Here is an 18,854-nt window from a genome sequence, read left to right as displayed (position 1 = left end):
AGCGTACACGCATTGTAGCAGGATGCAAGACACAAGAAGGGAGGTAGAATACATCAAGAAAATAGCAGAAAATGTAGGAGTAAAGAGTAGCAAAATAAAACAGTTGGTGCAGGAAATAGAGAAAGGTAATAACGAGAGTAAAGAAAAGGGAGAATTTACCATAATGGAGTATAGAGCTCAATTAAGCAACATATATAGAAGAATAGGAATAGAGAAGAATAAAAAAGTAGCATACAGGAGGAACCCTACTATATTTCAGTTGCTACGGAACGACAAAGCGCCCATAGACAGAATGAAAATTCCAGGGGTTTACAGAATACCAGTGCAGGATAAAAGGAGGAGTACGGAGCTGTATTATATAGGGGCCACGAAGAGATCGCTGGCAGTAAGGTTAGAGGAGCATAAAAGAAATGTAAGATGCAGGCAACCAGTTACGGCGTTAGCCAACTATGCGATAGCGGATCCGGACGAGGTGTCTATCAACTGGGACAATGCGAAAATTGTACAGAAAGTGGCAAATATAAGGCAACTTAAATATACGGAGGCATGGTGTATTAACAAGTATAATGAAAAAGAACAAAGCATTAAGTTTAAAGAATCATATCGAATCTCTTCAGTTTGGAGAGCGGCCGGTATGCAGCTGTGAAAGAATGATCTGAGATTGCGCAGCCGGAAAGATTAAAAACATTCTAAATTGTAAAGAGTTTTTTTGAACGTAATTTTCGAAATAACGATTTTTTTGGCAATCCTGAAGAGGGTTAGTAAAGCTAACCGAAAATGTTAGATTAAAGAATTAATTTTACTGCAGAGTAAAGGTTGTTTGAAGTAGTTTGTTTGTAGTAATGCAGCGTACAGTACATAGTAATTAGTTTTGCACAATATATTATATATTTATTTAGTAGAACTTTTATTTATCTCGCTACATGCAGTTTTTTATAGTAGATGCTTTTATTCTGTCTGTCCCCAGAAGTTTCAAATGTAATAAAATTAAATAATAAGATATTTAAGATAATGTTTTTGTCACAATAAAAATTTGATTTATTGGTTTTATAGTTCAAAAAATAAATACAGTATATATATTTCATATTATTACAGAAAAATAAAATAAAAATTAGTTTAAAAGTTTTAATTACATTAAATAATTGATGAATGCTTTTGTTATATTAAAATGTAATATTTTCGTGATTGGGCATTTCAATAATGCTTTTTATCTCGAAGGTAATCGGACTGCAATTTGAAAAAATTGTCGACCTATAAATTCCCACCGTTGTCCGTCCATCCGTATCGGCTAGACGAAAGACGAGACCCGATGCGGAAACCTTAGTAAAGCTACGTTGGCTTCATTGACTAATTGATAACTTGAAATGTCTGAGTGAAAGTAAACTTCTTAGAGAAAAATAAAATGATATATTTGAAAGTGAATATAGTATTTTTGTTTTTACCTGAAGAAATCTAAACCTTTAAAATAATAAAATTTCAAATTTTATGAAGAAATAATTTAATTTATCTATTGTCTCAGCAGGTGAATTGCTGATTTTAAATGCCAATTGCTTATTTATAAAGAGGTTTACTGTTAATTTGTTCCATGTTATTTTAAATTACACTTTCTCTTTATCTTGCATCTTACTACTAGTTGTTTTTTATTTACAGTTATATAATAAGTTATATGCCTATATAAAGCACTAAAACAAAGTGTTACAAATTATAATAAAAATGTTATTTTTGAAATACTGAAAAATGTGACAGTGGAGTGCCGAAGATAATCGTCAATGGAATGACTAGTATTTTAATATAATGAACATTTTGAATTTTCATTTGAATGAAAATTTTTGTGCAACTACATTGTGCATACATTTATTATTCTTGATGATATCAAACCTATAATTGAAAACTTTGTGATAGGCTGACTGACACATTAATTTCCACTTTTTCTGAAAATATTAGATGTGCACATTATGAATTATTATTATTTTTTCTATTAGATAAATATGCTAAATATTTCTTTAGTATTGTAACAAAGTTATTACAAAATTCTTGTTATTTACTATTATGTTAATGTCCTATAAACTTTTTACAAGATCAATTCAAGTATACTGTATATTATATAATGTAATGTATACTTGAATTTATCTTGTAAAAATTCAAAAATGGAGAAGTAAAAGTTTTCTTTTAACTTTTGTAAAGCAAGTTATTTTTTTGTATTTTTATTAATGAAGTTTTTCTTATTATTTCTGACTTTGAAACATTATTATAATAATCAATTTGAAATATCTGCATAATTATAAGTTTATACATATATATATATTCATTCGTGTACAGTATTATCTGATGAAATATGCAAAATATACTATTTTTACAAAAGTAATTTGCATTTATTAGTTTTCTTAAAAACAGTAGACTTATTTACATATTCTAAGAATATTAAATCCATTTTGAACTTAATTTTATATGAATGTTTTTATAAAGTTAAAATAAAAAATATACGAAATTAACTTTTAATAGAAAGTTATAATTAAAAGAAAATGAGCACTTCTATTTTTTATTTATTCATTTATTTTACTATGTTTCTTTCCTAACCAATGAAAAATTTTTTATAAATACTTTTTAGACAATTAAACATTTAAACTTCTGATTTATTAGAATTTTAATTCAAGAAATTATAAATTATTATTATAAAATAAACTGATGTAAAAAGAGAGGTATAGTTAGTGCTGTAAGAAATTTTGTGTGGTCAATACTAACTGTGCCTATTTTAGGGAGTTAGGTTGAGGGATAGGGTAGTACTCTCTGCATCAAAAGTTTTCTCTACTGGTTTTTTAAACCTCTTTTTGGGGCTTTATTAAAACCTGCTATTAGATATAAATATGCTTATAAAAATGTATGTGACTGACTATTAAATTCATAGATCACTTCTCCAGCTTTTCCAATTATTACCCAGGCTACAGAAGATTCACTTTTGCTTATATAAATGTTCTTTTCGAGGAAAAATGATATATTATAACCGATAAAATTTATACTGCGTAAGTACTTGCTCGTGTAGCAAAATTAGCAGAGAAGTATCCCATCCTGTCACACTATCTCCCCTAAAATAGGCAGAGTTAGTATTGACCAAGTACAATCTCTCATCATGCTGACTATACCAATTAATTACAGTAAGCCTAATTAAATTTTAGACAAAGATAATAAAATTTATAGATTCAGGAATAATAAATACAGTTTAAATCTTAGATTTGAAAATAAGACTTCTTGAATAATAATTTCTGGAGATATTAATTTTATAGGAAAATATAAATTGAAAAATAAAAGTATTGTATAAAATAATGAGCTTTTATTAAAAATTATTTGATATTTTAAAATAACGAAAGCTTCTTAACGTCTTGCATATTTACAGTCGGAAGTAAACGAAATGATATACAAAGACGACGAACACACTATTTGAAGAGTTCTCAGATTAATATGAAAATCTTATGGGATTAATTTATAAGATTTGAAATTTTAAACTAAATGAGTTTATCTTGGTTATTAAATTGAATATCTATATTTTCAGTTTTGCTTGCATAATTTAAACTTTGTTAAATTAAGCTTCAAAAATATTTAATATCTTTTCAGGATAATTAAAGATATTCTTCAAAATTATATTTAATAACTTTCAAGTTGCATTTAATTGAATCATCAAATTCTAATCTAATTTAATTGAATTCATCAATTAGAAATCTAAAATCTAATTTATAAATAATCTTATGCTAATTGATGAATATATTACTGTAGTTAATCTGTTGACTAGTCTATTAGAAGATTTCATAATTTGATAAGTTGTAAGACATTCAGAAAAAAGAACTTACCGCTTGCAAAACAAATTTCAACTTACAGCTTTCATGCACACATATTAAAGCTAAAATTTCAACAATATGAAAAACTGAATTACTGCTCAGGACTTGAACATTTTATGTACTGTATATTATGTCTGGACAGTAATATAACTGAGTTATGAATGAATATATCCATTAGATAAATATTCTATTGTATATGAATTGATGAATATAATTATTGGATCTACTATATTGAATTTAAAAATATTATTTTTTGTAATGTTAATTTTCTTTTTATATTATCCTTTTAATTTTTTTAGGATGGCAGCTTTAATTTTAGTTTTGTTACTTAATTAAAATTATAGTTTTTCAGAATAATAATAATAGATTTATATAAATGTCATTATACATTATGACATTTGTGTGAACTTTCCATCATTTTTCTTGTTATTTTTTATATAAATTTGTTGTTTTAGTTTTGTGTCCTATTAATTTGTATTAATGTAAGATAATATAAAAAATTATACTTCAGTTTATTTTAATTAAAGTTACATTACAAATGGAAAATGTTTGTAAAATGTCCTAGAACTATTTTATAATAATTTTACCTACGAAATTGCTGACAGCAGCATTATTTTGCAAGTTCTTGGGTTTTTGGATTGATGATGTATCTATCGGTTATGATATACATTTAAGATAGTAATCAAAAACACATTAGAAACATCATCACCATCTCATCAATATTAGATTACAAGCTTGAATATAACACTTTTTTTTAGTATTGCTCAGTATTGCTTAATATTCATTTAAATGGTATGTGCTATGAATTTGTTAATTTCAAATATTTTAATTTATGTTCACTGACACTTATGCTTCAACATGATCTCAAGCTGTTTCTTTAAATATATCATTTTGTTCTTTTCTTACTGCATAATAGTTGTTCAAATCATTTTATAATGTAAAAATAATCTAATTTAATAAGCTTCTTAGAACATTGTAAGCATATCTATGAAAAGATAAGTATATATTATATTTATTACTTAAAATTTAATGAGCACACAAATGATTTCAGTCACTTTAAAGGCCTTCATTGGGTGAGAGAACCATTTTCTACATGAAACAAATGAAATATTTAAAATACAATTTTACGTTTTTAAAAAAAGCTCTCTCTTTTTAAAAATATTCCAAAACGCATGTTTGTTAATGCAAATGTGCTAAGTGTTCGATTTTTTCTGTTTATTCTCGATAAAGGTCATTAAATATGACCGAAAACGTTAGAATGTAATAAATTTGGCTGCACATTTACGAGGTGTTTTTTGGGTGTGTTTTGTTTATACAAAAGTAGATATATAGAACAAAGTATTATAAAATAAAATATAAATAATAAATTAAAAATGGAAATATGAAGGCCCCTTAAAGTGTCTGAAGACATTTGTGTGCTCATTAAATTTTGTGCTAGATTAAGTATAAGTGGTGTGAAGTGTTTTATTTATTACTTACTATGTACTGTATATCCATGAATTCTGTTCATATATTTAAAAAAGTATAGAAAATGGCTAAAGAGTATTTAAATTCTTAAAAATAATACAAATTTCCATGAAATAGAGATGAACATATTTAATTTTTATATATTGCATAAAAAAGGAATGATCTGATATTTGAATTTATTTATTTGTCATCTACTTTATATCAATAATACATTAATGATTTGAAAAATAGTGATTTAGCAAGTACAAATATTCAACTACAGCCATTGCCAGATGCCATCCTTGAGTAGAATTTCTACAATAATTTTGTTGTGGTACAACCCTTCTGCTTGAGTTGTTGATTTGCTTACTATCAGAAATCTCCTTATTTGTGAGTGTAGAAATTGTGGCCCTCATCAAGTATTTAAACAAATTTCAAGCTGTATGATCTTTCACAGCTGCATAATCAAACAATTTGTTAACCTTTCATACTGCCATTGATGCTTTGTATCCATTTTTAAACTGGATGGGTAAAAGATTTATCTCTTCATGACCAAGTTAGTTCCATTTTAATTTTTTTTTAAATAAACAAATACAGTGGAACCTCGTTTAACGAGCATAATTCGTTCCAGAGTCTTACTCGTAATGTAAAACACTCGTTAAGTGAAACAATTTTTTCCATAGAAATTAATGTAAAATACGATAATGCGTTCCATGCCGAAAAAATGCTCAAATGTTTTATGTATAATGTTTATTCAAAAAAAATTTGTACAATATACATTGTTAAGGAGCATGAATCATTATCATCTTTTCTTCTAGCGTGGAATGAACCATCCTGGAATGAGAATTTGATTTGCAGAAACAAAAAAAATCACAGCTAATGTGTTTGATAAACATTCCAAATAATATGCCAAATTCTTGGGTTATGTAAAGGCTATAATTAAATATTAGAAATTAATTAATTTGACTAGAGGTAGGCAGTTATGTTTCCATCTCATATTAAATTTAATAATTATAAATAGTTAATTTTTAATTCAGACATTTCTAAAATTTAATTTGGAAACGGTCATTTTGATACGCCAAGAATTTGGTGTATCGTTTGGCGTGTTTATTATATAACGGGCTATGGTTGTTGATGTTTATAAGTAATATGTGTGAACACAAGTTTGGAAAAATATGTGATTGCAAGCCACACTAAGATGCTAGTGGAACGAGATCTAAACAGACTGATGGAGCATGCCGCATGCGCACAATTTGGGACTTCCCCTCTTCTCATCACTCGTTATGTGAAACATTGCTCATTAAGCGAGGAAAATTTTTACAATTTGTTTTACTTGTTATGCGAAATACTTGTTGTGAGAGGTGCCTTGTTAAGCGAGGTTCCACTGTAGTTGCCAAAGAAACAGTAATGATGAAACATTGAGTACATGAATCACTGCTTTTAATGAAATGAAAAAACTGGATTTTATTTGAAAAGTTTGTGTAAAAAGGCAAATAATTATGTGCAAAATATGAGTAAAAGTTCAAAAAAACACTTTATACTAAATTGTGTATAAACTAAGTCCAAAAATCTGTCTTTCAGTGTTAAAATAAATAGTTTAACCAAAAAACACACAAGTACTTTCAATAGTGCATCACAAATTTCTTCAGGCAGAACAAATGGAAAAAATTAGAATGTAAAAGATATTAATTTCAAACGGAAATTTGAAAAGCAAACAAAGTCATACAACATTAATGGAAAATATTTTAAATTACAAATTATAGAATGTTAATGCAAACATCTTAAATTACAGAAAATCAGTTATAAATTAGCAGGGAAACATATTCTGTAATCTATATTTTGAAATTTAATATATTAATCTTCTATAACTTTGTTCTCTTTTCAAATTTTTATTTGGAATTTGAATATCTTCTATGTTCTAATTTTTCCATTTGTGTTGCCTGAAGAAGATGGTGATGCACCATTGAAAGTACTTGCATGTGTTTTGATTAATTAAAGTGTTTTTTTAACACTAAAGGACAGTTTTTTGGACTTGCTTTATAATTATGTACTGTACAACCTTGTAGTATGAAATAAAATTATTCATTTATCCAGCAATCAGATAATCAAACTTTAAAATATAGAGTAATTTTAAGTTCTAACATTGGAACAACTGACATTAAAAGCATACCTTTCATACTTTCCCAGCTTGAGTTTATTTATGATAAACAAACATTTTCAGTTTATTCATAAACCTGCTTCAGGTTTAGCATTCACATTTGAAGACTGATTCCCTCTCCAGTTCCTGGAAGTCCTCCTTTGACAACCCCCCGGAAACAAGGGTTAAGTTCATACTGTAGTGTTTTTACTGCTATTACTTTGCTTCTCGTCACTGCATGCGATTAAAATGAATGAGACAAATCGTAACAAAAACTAAGTTTATTTTCTACTCGCGTAACAGTTACATGACTCGACGGCACGGCTAACACATAACAACTGACTGTAGAGTTCTTACTGGGTGAGTCTGGTCCACTGGTGATAACTCTTATTACCTGGGGTTTGTTACGACTGTTAAGATGTGGAGGGTGACGTTCCTCACAGAGGCTGATACAAAGGATTGTTCTGCTGCTTCTGACCATTGCAGAGATTGTGATTCTGCTTTCTGAGTGAGTGACATACGTTTTTTGTTCTTTTTTCCTTTTAGTAGCTGCACTAGCGGGGCGAGAGTGTGTGCCACTCGAGGGATGCATCTCCTGTAGAAATTTATTATGCCTAAAAATCGTCTAAGTTGAGGGAGAGACGAAGGTTTGGGAAATTCTCGGATGGCTCTGACTCTATTGGGGAGTGGTTCCAGACCCTTTCCCGAGACCTTAATCCGAGAAATTCGATTAATGGTACGCCGAAGGTGCATTTCAACGGATTTGTGGTTAATCCATATTCTTGGAGGCATTGGAATAAGGTGCGAAGATGCGAGATGTGTTCTTCCTGGGAGCGTGACGCTATTAATATGTCATTGACAAAAGCATATGCGAAGGGGAGTCCCTGGTTACTTCATTGATGAACCGTTGAAATGTTGCGGATGCATTGCACAATCCGAATTGCATCTTGGTACTCTTGCATCTAGTAAAGACTTGCGTCTAGTAAAGACTTGCATCCTAGTAAAGACCAAACGGTGTCATTATAGCTGTTTTGTGCACGTGCGGTGGGTAGATGGGTATTTGATGATAGGCCTTGATTAAGTCTATGTGAGAGAAGATTTGTGTTCCGTGCAGTTCTGATGTGAAATCTGCGATGTTTGGAACGCTGTATCTGTTCTTTATGGTTTGTGCGTTTAGAGCACGATAATCTCCCCCCGTGTTGCCAATCCGAACTGTTTTTCTTGGTGACCATGTGGAATGGTGATGCATAATTGCTTTTTGATGTTCACATATGGCTGAGAGCTATTATCTTATCGAATTCAGCCTTAGCGATTTTAAGCCTATTGGGTGCTAGGTGACGTGATTTCACAGTTACGGGCTGACCAACAGTTTCTATATGATGTACAACGTTGTGTTTTACGGGTTGGTTAGGATGTGGAGGTCTGGTGATCTCAGGAAATTTTTCCAATAGCTTATGATATATGGAGTCGTTGGTCGTTATCATAATACAGTGGGTAAAGGTTTCTAATAATTTGCCTGGAAAGTTCACCTTTGTCTGAACGTCTGTGAGACATTTTCGTCTAAGATTCAGTACCAAATGGAAATGATACAAGAAATCTGCATGTATTATTGCCGTTGACACGTTGCCAATAAGGAATTTCCAGCGAAAAATTTTTTTTAACCCAAAATCGAGAGTGAGTGTTTGTTGGTCATAGACATGAATTGCAGTTGTGTTTGCTGCCATCAAGGCCGTTTGAGATGCGTGCTTCTTTTGTGACGAGGAGGCTGGAAATATTGATACATCAGAACTTGTGTCGACGAGAAAGTTTATGTTTGTTCTCTTATCTAGGATGAACAGGCGACAAGACTGTCCTGGCAAAGTGCAAGTCGCCTCTACGCTTCGCCGCTCTCGTTTGTTGGAAAACAGCAGAGTACATTTTTGGGCCTTTGCACCAAAACGGTTGTGGTACCAGCAATAGTTATTGATACTGCGGTGAGTTGAATTGTTGCAATGTCCTGAACTGCTGCGGAAGCATCGAGAAAAATGGTCACTGCGATCCCGACATACCTGCGTTAGTTTATCGATTTGCTTGTTAAGTTTATCTATTTCGACTAGTATTTTGTTGGTTATGGTATCGGTTTTCTCAGGTTGCGACACTGAAACTATTGTTGCAGGGGTTACTTCCACCACGCAGTCCGCTGCTTTGTCTATGTCGAGTGGGGTAATGGCGGCTAGGATAGATTGGGCGGAAGTCGGAAGGTGTTGTATGAATAACTCTAGTATAACTGCATCCGGAATTTGAAAATTTTCTGCCCGACGCTTTAGAACATGTAGTAGTTCGGAGGGTTTGCGATCTCCTAGCTGTTCTCTGGCCAATAGTTTTTGTAACTCCTGTTGAGACGATTCACCAGATCGTTTAATAAGTTTCACCTTTATGTAACCATACGGGTCTGTACAGTTCGGAGAAATAATAATGTCTCTAACCATTGATGCGACTTCTGGTGGTAAATGGGCCACTACATAGTTGAACTTTGTGGCACTTTCCGTGATCGGCTTTGGAGATCCTAGAGCAAATGTGCTTTCGCACATGTGGAACCATAAGGCTGGGTCAGAAAAGTTGTATGGAGGGATTTTTACCGCTCCAATCTCGGCCATGATTTGACGATTGAGGTCTCGAGGAAAAGAACGACATACCCGATGAAGGTTCCAATGGGTGGATTCGGTAGTTTTCTTAATCCGGGTTCGGGTCACCAATGCAGTGTTTTTACTGCTATTACTTTGCTTCTCATCACTGCGTGCGATTAAAACGAATGAGACGAATCATAACAAAAACTAAGTTTATTTTCTGCTCGCATAACAGTTACATGACTCGACGGTGTGGCTAACACAGAACAACTGACTGTAGAGTTCTTAATGGGTGAGTCCGGTTCCGTTCCAGGAAGTGATAACTCTTACCACCTGGAGTTCGTTACAACTGTTAAGATGTGGAGGGTGATGTTCCCCACAATACGAAGAGAAAATGTAAATTATTAGGACCTGATGTATGTTGAATTGTATTCTATAAGATTTTTGCAGTATTTAAAAGACACTTTGTATTTTAAAATATACTTATTTTTATAGATTGGATATTTTAAATTTAAACATTAACATCATAGAACACATTTGACATTTGTTGGTGGAATTTCAGAATGATGCATTTTTTGAATGCAAATGCTAAACCCGGAGCAGGTTCATGAATAAACCAAAAAGGAATGTTTGTTTATTGTAAATAAACTTAAGATGAAAAAGTACGAAAGCTATGCTTTTAATATATAGAGTATTTTAATTTTAAAATCTATTTCAAATTTTGAATATTAAGTTTAATGAATGGTTTATTTTTTTTAAATGGATATTTACTATTTTATATTTAAACATGGTACTTGGTACCATGTTTAAATATATCTGTGAATTCTGCCTATTGAGGCTACCAAATATTTAATTTTTTTTTTATATTTAAAACATTTTCAGCTCCTTTTGAGCCATTTTCAGTGCAAATTGCTTTACATTGTACATTCTAAGAACAGCATACAGAACAAAACTTAACCTAATAAACTAAAAAGTTTAAGTTTTGTTTTGTATTCTGTTATTAGAATATCTAATGTAATTTATTCTGAAGATGGCTCAAAAGGAACTGAAAACGTTCTAAATATAAAGAAAATTAAATATTTTTGGTGGCCTTAACATAGAATTCATAGATATAAATGCAATTTTTTTTTTAAATTTAAATAAGCTAAAATTAATGTTTTTTAAATGTTATATCAGGTTAAAAATTTTAATCAGCAGAGCAGAATTTTCTTTATCAATTTAATTTTTTCTAAATTGAAATATTAAATATAACTATACAACAATAACTATAGGTCAAGTAATTATTCAAATATAGTTGTAGTGATTTCATTAAAGTAATAAAAAATTTATCTTTTGACAAATAATGATTATCATTCTTATCCAGCAGCATGTGCAGAGTGTAAAAAGGAGACACAACTATAAAAAAGAGCATCTTACATTATACGAGAAGCTTCGAATTAGGATTCGACCTCAGATCGGCACTCCCACGAGATGGTACTGTTTGCAATCGGGACTAACTTGGCATTGAAAACAGGGAGCATTCCTTGTTTTCAAGGCCGAGTTATAATTGGTCAACGTATAACAAAATTGCACGGGACAGTGGACAAATATCGTTTATTAGTTTCTTTTCTATTTGCAGAACAAACTAGAAGTCATGAATTTTCTGTTGTTTGTTGATAATGTAATTTAGGGCCTCTTGAGGATTAGGAAAAGGACAGCATAGATGAAAAGGTAGCCCATGCCCCAAGTGCCCTACAGGCTTCCCCTGCCCTCATCAACACAAGTTGTTAATTAGATTTGTTAGAAGGCTCTTGAACAATTCCAAAAGATTGTATTTATAAATATAAATATTCATTTTCACATGTTTTGGAGATTATTTTGAGATAAAATTATAGTTTTACATCTACAAATCTAAATATTTTGTTATAATTAATTTAATGGTATTTGGAATTCATTTCCTTCAGCTGCAAAAACAGATACTGGAAGTATGAAAAGGATATTCTCTTAATACTTGTTCCTATAACTCTGATGTTTTTTGTCATATATTGGCTGCATACTTTTCCTGATGTTTACATGGCATAGTATAAGAAATACATAATTTTAGATGTTTAAGTGCATCTCACACCATGTTATACAAATGATTGAATATCTTTTTTCAGCTTCTGCAATGATACAATTATTTTGATGTAAAAATGAGCAATGGTAGGCACAGTATCAACATTGACTGGCCATATTACTTGTATTCAGTAAATTAGTAAGATTTGTTCAATTGGTCTTTTGTAAAATGACATTTTTTTATTTTATAAAGATATGATCAGTATAATATATCGCAGAGTTTTTCATAATTATTCGTTCAAGTAAATTTTTAGAAATAAATCAATTTTTTTATAACAATTTATTGAATAATCTTAGAATATTCTGGAAGACTCGACCTAAAGTGGGACTCAAATCTGCAACTGCCACTGTGCTGTATGGATGCATTGCCAGTTATACCACCTGGACCTCCATTCGATTTCTCCCTTCCAGACATATTAAATATATAACAAGCAATTATTTATTGTGACATTGTTTGTCACAATGCCAGGTTGCAATTTTTAATTTAATTTAAAATATATGTTCTCCACCTCATATTAGTAGTGTTGTGCCCCTGTACTTTGTGCTTTTCTGATAACAATAGAGTTGTGCCAGTCATCGAACTTCTTTTAAGGGAAAATTTTTATAACACGACTTTTGGTGCAAACTAGAAGTTCATATATAGTTTATTGAGGCCTCCCACCCCTACGGTTTATATATCTGGTCTCGACTTTCGTCTATCTAACTTCATTCTTGAGATTAAGGAAGGACAGACATGCAGATGAATGGACAACAATGGGAATTTATAGGTCTACAATTTTTTCAAATTGCAGCCCAATAAGTTATAAAAATATTGGTACTAGAGGTAGGCATTAGGCACCATCTCATAATAAATTTCCACTGTCCATCTGTCTTTCCTAAATCTTAAGAACGGAGTTAGATAGATGAAAGATGAGACCAAATATGGAAATATTAGGGGCAGGTGTTAGGGGTTGAAAGGTGTTAGCTAGATGGCTGGCATGACTCTATTGTTAAAGCTAAGGTATGATGTACAGCAGGGATGGCCAACACGTAGACCGCGGTCGACTGCAAAGGTTTAGAAAGTAGCCCGCGAAGCTGAAGTTGAATAATTTGCTTTCACTTAAATTAATGTTTAAAAATCTTAATTCGATAATTTACGATGCGCATATAAATGGCAATCGCATAAAATGTCGCAAAATCATGTGTCAGACAGTAACATGACAGCCTCTGGCTTCAGTCCACTTGTTACTCCTTGTTTGTGCACTTGTATTTACTTTCAATTTCAGTTTTTTTTATTTATTCATGCAGTGAACAGAAGCAGGTATGTTAGTTTATTAATTATTGTTTTAAATGTTATTAATATTTAACCCTATTATTTTAGAATGAATAAACCAAGTACAGGCCGGAAAAAAATAAAAACTTATCATTATTTATTTATCATTATTAATTATTTATTAAAATATCTATGAAAAATTTGAAAAATCCTAAAATTGTTTGCCCATATACATAGTCGCCCGCAGACTATATTTTACCAAAAAAGTAGCCCCTAAGGGATAAAAGTTTGGCCATACCTGATGTACAGGGACAAGCCACTTCTAATTTGAGGTGGAGAGCATATATTTTAAATGAAATAAATTAAAAACATGATTAAAAATTGCAGCCCAGCATTTTGACAATGTTACAATAAATAATTGCTTGTTTACATTGACAATTTGTTAAATTTTTGTAGAAATGTTTGTATATTCATAAAGAAATGTGTTACTCAATGTATTTTCTATCTAATTTAATTATCCACTTTAACTAAGTTATAGGAATTTATAATTCATCTGACGATTCCTCTTTTATTTAATATATTTGAAATTATTGAGGAAACCTTCTTATAGAAAATTTTATAAAATGGTATGTATACAAAGAAATGATTACTAATTTGTGAAATAAAAAATAGTCTAACAATTAGTTGTGCATTTATTAAATAATAAATTTAATCAAATTAAAACTTTTTCTAATTTTTAAAATATTTTTTTATTTATGTTTTTGTCAAACAATTTTAAGAAATATTACTGTTTATGTGTGAAAAGTACAAGATTTTTTAAGGGTGAAGTTACAAGGTAATATTTTTTTGAAGGATTTTTGTTTTTTTTATGTTCTATACAGTGAATCTCTAAACAATAAATACAAGTAAAAATAAATTTTATCAGAAGAATAATAATAAATCATTTTCATTTAAAATAAAATCACTTTTATTGATCTTATCTTTCAAGATTGGAGGTAAGGGATGGTGATGGTGGGACCCACCTCCTAAAACATTATTAAAATGCATTGTTATAGATTTAGATGTCTTAATTTTTAGTCTTGTATCTCAATTAGAAGTAGATGAAATTGAGTTGCAAGATTTGAAGACATGATATAAAAGCAAGTTAAATAAAACATTTAAAAAGAACAATTGATATAATATATATAAGAAATTAAATTTTCATTTACTGTACATAATACATTCGTGTAAAAGAAAAAATGTGTTGTAAATAATATATTATCTTATTAGCTGGTTCAATTTTAGACTTATACATTAAAAATGACTTCAATCTATCTTAATATCAGTACTTGAAAAAAAAAAATTGTTAATAAATTTTGATTTCTTATAGAATATTACAATAATTGCCTCTATATAATATGAAAATTTCAACACTCCTTGCATTTTCAGCATATTTCATAAGTTTGCATCAGGTTTCAAATCTAGCCCAATTTGAAATCTGCAAACAGATTTCAAATCGGGCTAGATTTGAAACCTGTTTGCAGGCTTATGAAATGTGCTCAAAATGTTGTTCCTAATAAATGTGTTTGCTGGAAATGCAAAGACAGTGTTGAGATTTTCACGTTAACCTCTTAACAGTGAGGGACGAGTATAGTCGTCCAAGGCGATCGCGTGGCAGTGGTGAGGGACGACCATACTCGCTAAATTCTTTTGGGGGTATTGCCAAAAACTAGCCAAAAACTACTGCAAAAAAAATTCACATAAAAAATGAATTATGTAACAATAAAAAAAGACTTTTCTTTACTAGACAAAACTGTTTACAAAATCTTTTTCCAAAACAGTAATGAGAAAAAACGCTTGAAAATATACTTTAAAAATTTCCATTTCTTCTCCACAACTAAGTGGTAGCCCCACACCTGACTGTTCCACTGTTGAAAGGTTAATCATAGTTCTATGTAGCTTTGTTCATCAGTTTTATTATTATATAAGTGTATAATAATTATCGTATTTATTTTAAAGTGGAAAAGTTAGTTAATATTGGAACTGAACTTCTGGAAAATCAGAACGTGAGCAAAGATAATATCAGGTAAAATACTTTTCATTTAATTTTTTTATTCAATTGTTTAAAAAAGTTTAAGGTGAGAAAGATTTTCTACATGAACTAATACTCCTTTTTTATTTTTTTTTACATAGAATAATAATGAAATTATCAATAAAAATTTAAGTTTTTTTATAATAAATGATTTAACGTATTAAATAAATTCTTACTATTTATTGTATATGTTTATATTTTTTACACCAAGTTTATTTTTCAAATATTTTTAGATTGAATTGTCTGTTCCATTAATGACATAAGTTTGGCAATTCTCTTGACAATAATTTTAATAGTTGATCTAAAAGTAATTGAATAATAAAATTGTGTGGCTCTTAAAAAAACTTCATAAATGGGCAAGTCAAGAAAATTCATCTTATATTTTTGTTAAAATGATGATAGACTTAATTTTAAATATCATAAAACTAGCAGGTAAGCCCTGGCGTTGCCCGGGCAAAAAATAGGAACAAATGTTAAAGTTATTTTGTACTTTTAACCTTTCTATTATATATTATAGTATTTGATTTATATTTACAAGGTATATTACGTAAGAGTTTATCACAACGAGTGCCCAATCTAACACATTTTAAAAATTTTGTAAATTGTGTACAGTAGAGGAATAAAGAGGAAATGCAGGCAAGTGCTATGTACTACCTGTCACAGTAATGGTATAATGGTGCATCTTTTTCACACTATATCATTGTCACTGTAATTCAGTGAATATAATATATATTTTTAAAAATTGTATCCTTCTTTTGTAAGAATTATATTTAGTTAATTATTTTGTTAACTTTTTTGCCAATAGATGGCATTGCGTATAACTCAGAAAATCGAATGTAAATAAAAATTAATCGATTTATAGAAATGCAATCGATATTTTGGGGTGGGGCGTACGACACGATCCGAGTTAGAAGTATTTGAACGTAACTGCCGAGTTTCGTGGCAATTGGTCGAACAGCCTAGGAGCGTATAACAAACAAACAAATATTATATATATATATAAACGAGGATATGCGTTTGTTTGTTATATATGTATGTTATATATATATATAGGAGATAAAACTAATAATATGTAGTTTAGTATTAAAACTCATAAGAAAAAATATTGAAAATTTGAAAGTAAGAAATATTTTTAAAATAATATAGTAAGGTTGACTGATGGTCTGAAACTACTTCATGTTCAAAGCCATTTTAGTTTTATTTTAAAGTCTTTGAAATTGAAATTTATTTGCACAAACATTTTCAGTTTACAAATTTTACATTAGAATGGCAAATAAAACAGTTTATTTTAAATTATTTTAAGCATTATATTTAAAAATATTTGTGCAAATAAATTTTGAATTCTTTTTTAGATTTTAAAGCTATTTTAGTTTTATATTTGGTTTTTATTTCGTTTTTTAATTTAGAATGAATATATTAATTATTTCTTCTGTTTAAATGTGTGTTTATATATAATAAAATTTGAAAAGACTAACAGCTAATTAGCTATTCTAATTTAATTAAATGTCTGATATTTAAGATGAATTTTTATATTAATTTAAAAATCTCCTATGGGTTAGTCTTTTATATTGAAATTATAGTTCTGTTATTGTATTTATGGATTATAAGCTGAGATAAAGAGAAAAGTTATCAGAAATATGTTCAAAGATTAATTAAACAGGAAAATTTCAAAAAATATATTAAATTTTTTACATTAAAAAAATAAAATTATATCGAGTTAAGTAAAAATTTTCTTAATAAAAAAACTATTCAAATTGTTAAATTTTTAGAATGATTTTTTCGAAAATACTTCTGTTTAATAATGTTTATTAAAAAGATATTTATAAATATCTGAAAACATTCACAAAGTATTTTGGGATTACCTGTTTATTTTTAATTTAGTCGTGGAGATTATTATTAATATAATCGTCAAATAAATGATTTAAATTAAGTTTATATAATTAAATTAATCCTTGACACTTCAATAAATAAGATAATTAAGAAACTAATAGAAAAATATATTTTGGATTATGTTTATTATATACAGTATAAAACGATTAATGTGATTTTTATCATTACAAAATGATTAATATAATTAAATAATTAGGAGAAAGAAAATATTTTGGTAATCTTTTAATTCTAATTAAAATTCACACTAGATTTTTGTAAAATGAAAAATAAAATGTCATATTTATGCAATATTTTCTATAATGGTTAAGGATATGTAAATGAAAATAAAATAATTTTTATCTTACAAAAATGTACTTCTCTAACACTGGACACGTATTAATTTCTAATCACATCAGTCTAGTCTACATTGGTGCCACTAAAAGGTCACTAGAACAGAGAATACATGAATGCGAACATGATGTAAAGCATTCAAAAATCACCACTGCCCTATTTAGATTTGTCTCAGGAGATAATATAGAGGCAAAATTAAATCAGGCTCAGCTCATCAGATCTATAAATTGGAACTACGTCAGGCTCTTAGAGTCCATTGAAATATTTAAAGCCGGCCATAATTTCAATTGCATAAACCCTTAGAACGAGATACAACTATCCAAATCAATATATTTTAGAGCGACGGTCGACAACTGGCGGTCCGTGGACCGTCGACGGTCTGCGAGAAAATTTGGGGTGGTCCATGGAGAAATTTGGACGTTGGTCGACCGAAGGTTACGCAAAGTATTACAAAAGAAATGCAAAATACTTAGTTGCTTTTTTTCACTCATTGGGGGTTTCTATTTGAATCTAAACCAAATATGAAGTGACCATTATCAATAAATAATATTGTGATTGTGATTGTGATTGTCGTTTTTCATGAAAGAGCGCTAAGAACCCATAACCTTATTTCAATCAAGCAGCAATGAACTTTAGGCTTGCATTAATTTGTTATATGTAAACAAGCGAGTTTCAAACTTGCGAGTTTAATGGTCCGTGAGGTCGGGAAGGTTGCAGACTTCTGTTTTAGAGTGGAAATTAAATTGTATAAAAATTTTTATTTTAATAAAATTGAATGGTACAAAATATCGTTATAGCCTAGGTGAAGTAGTATGGATCGGCGCATGTGTCATACTGGCTTTTTCAAATTTGAAATCTACACGACCATTCTATTCAATGCATTCCAATTCAAAATGAACTATTTCAACCTGAAGCCGGAATCAGGTAGATTCCGAAAATATTTGTGATTAGAAATTTTTAGCTTATTGTTTTTGAATGTTAAAAATTATTAATTAAACGTTCTGTTATTTTAAAGAATTAAAAGCTATTGGCTTTTTTTTTTTTCAGTAACGTATCATACAATGAGCAGTTGTTGATATAGGTTTTATTGGAGGAAATGCATTTTGGATCTAAATGACCCCTCTTCAGTCCTTTTATTAATTATTAAAAATTATTAAAATTTAATTTTTGCAAACTTTTGTGATAGATAAAATATGAT

At 29.5% G+C, this 18,854-nt stretch overlaps 1 protein-coding gene across 1 annotated transcript in view; it reads left to right on the top strand.

Annotated features, from left to right (window-relative positions):
* LOC136970642 (adenosine 5'-monophosphoramidase HINT3-like) overlaps positions 1-18,854 on the top strand; it is a 39,227-nt gene that overhangs the window by 13,736 nt on the left and 6,637 nt on the right. Inside the window, exon 3 of the mRNA XM_067265101.1 lies at positions 15,364-15,430. Within this exon, the coding sequence (XP_067121202.1) occupies positions 15,364-15,430 (67 nt within the window). The remainder of the gene's footprint in view (positions 1-15,363; positions 15,431-18,854) is intronic.

The sequence above is a fragment of the Centruroides vittatus genome, unplaced genomic scaffold (genome assembly GCF_030686945.1).
Source record: "Centruroides vittatus isolate TY-2023 unplaced genomic scaffold, ASM3068694v2 contig_2073, whole genome shotgun sequence".
Classification (NCBI taxonomy): domain Eukaryota; kingdom Metazoa; phylum Arthropoda; class Arachnida; order Scorpiones; family Buthidae; genus Centruroides; species Centruroides vittatus.
Note: the sequence above shows the minus strand (reverse complement) of the source record. Positions and strands in the feature narration are given on the sequence as shown.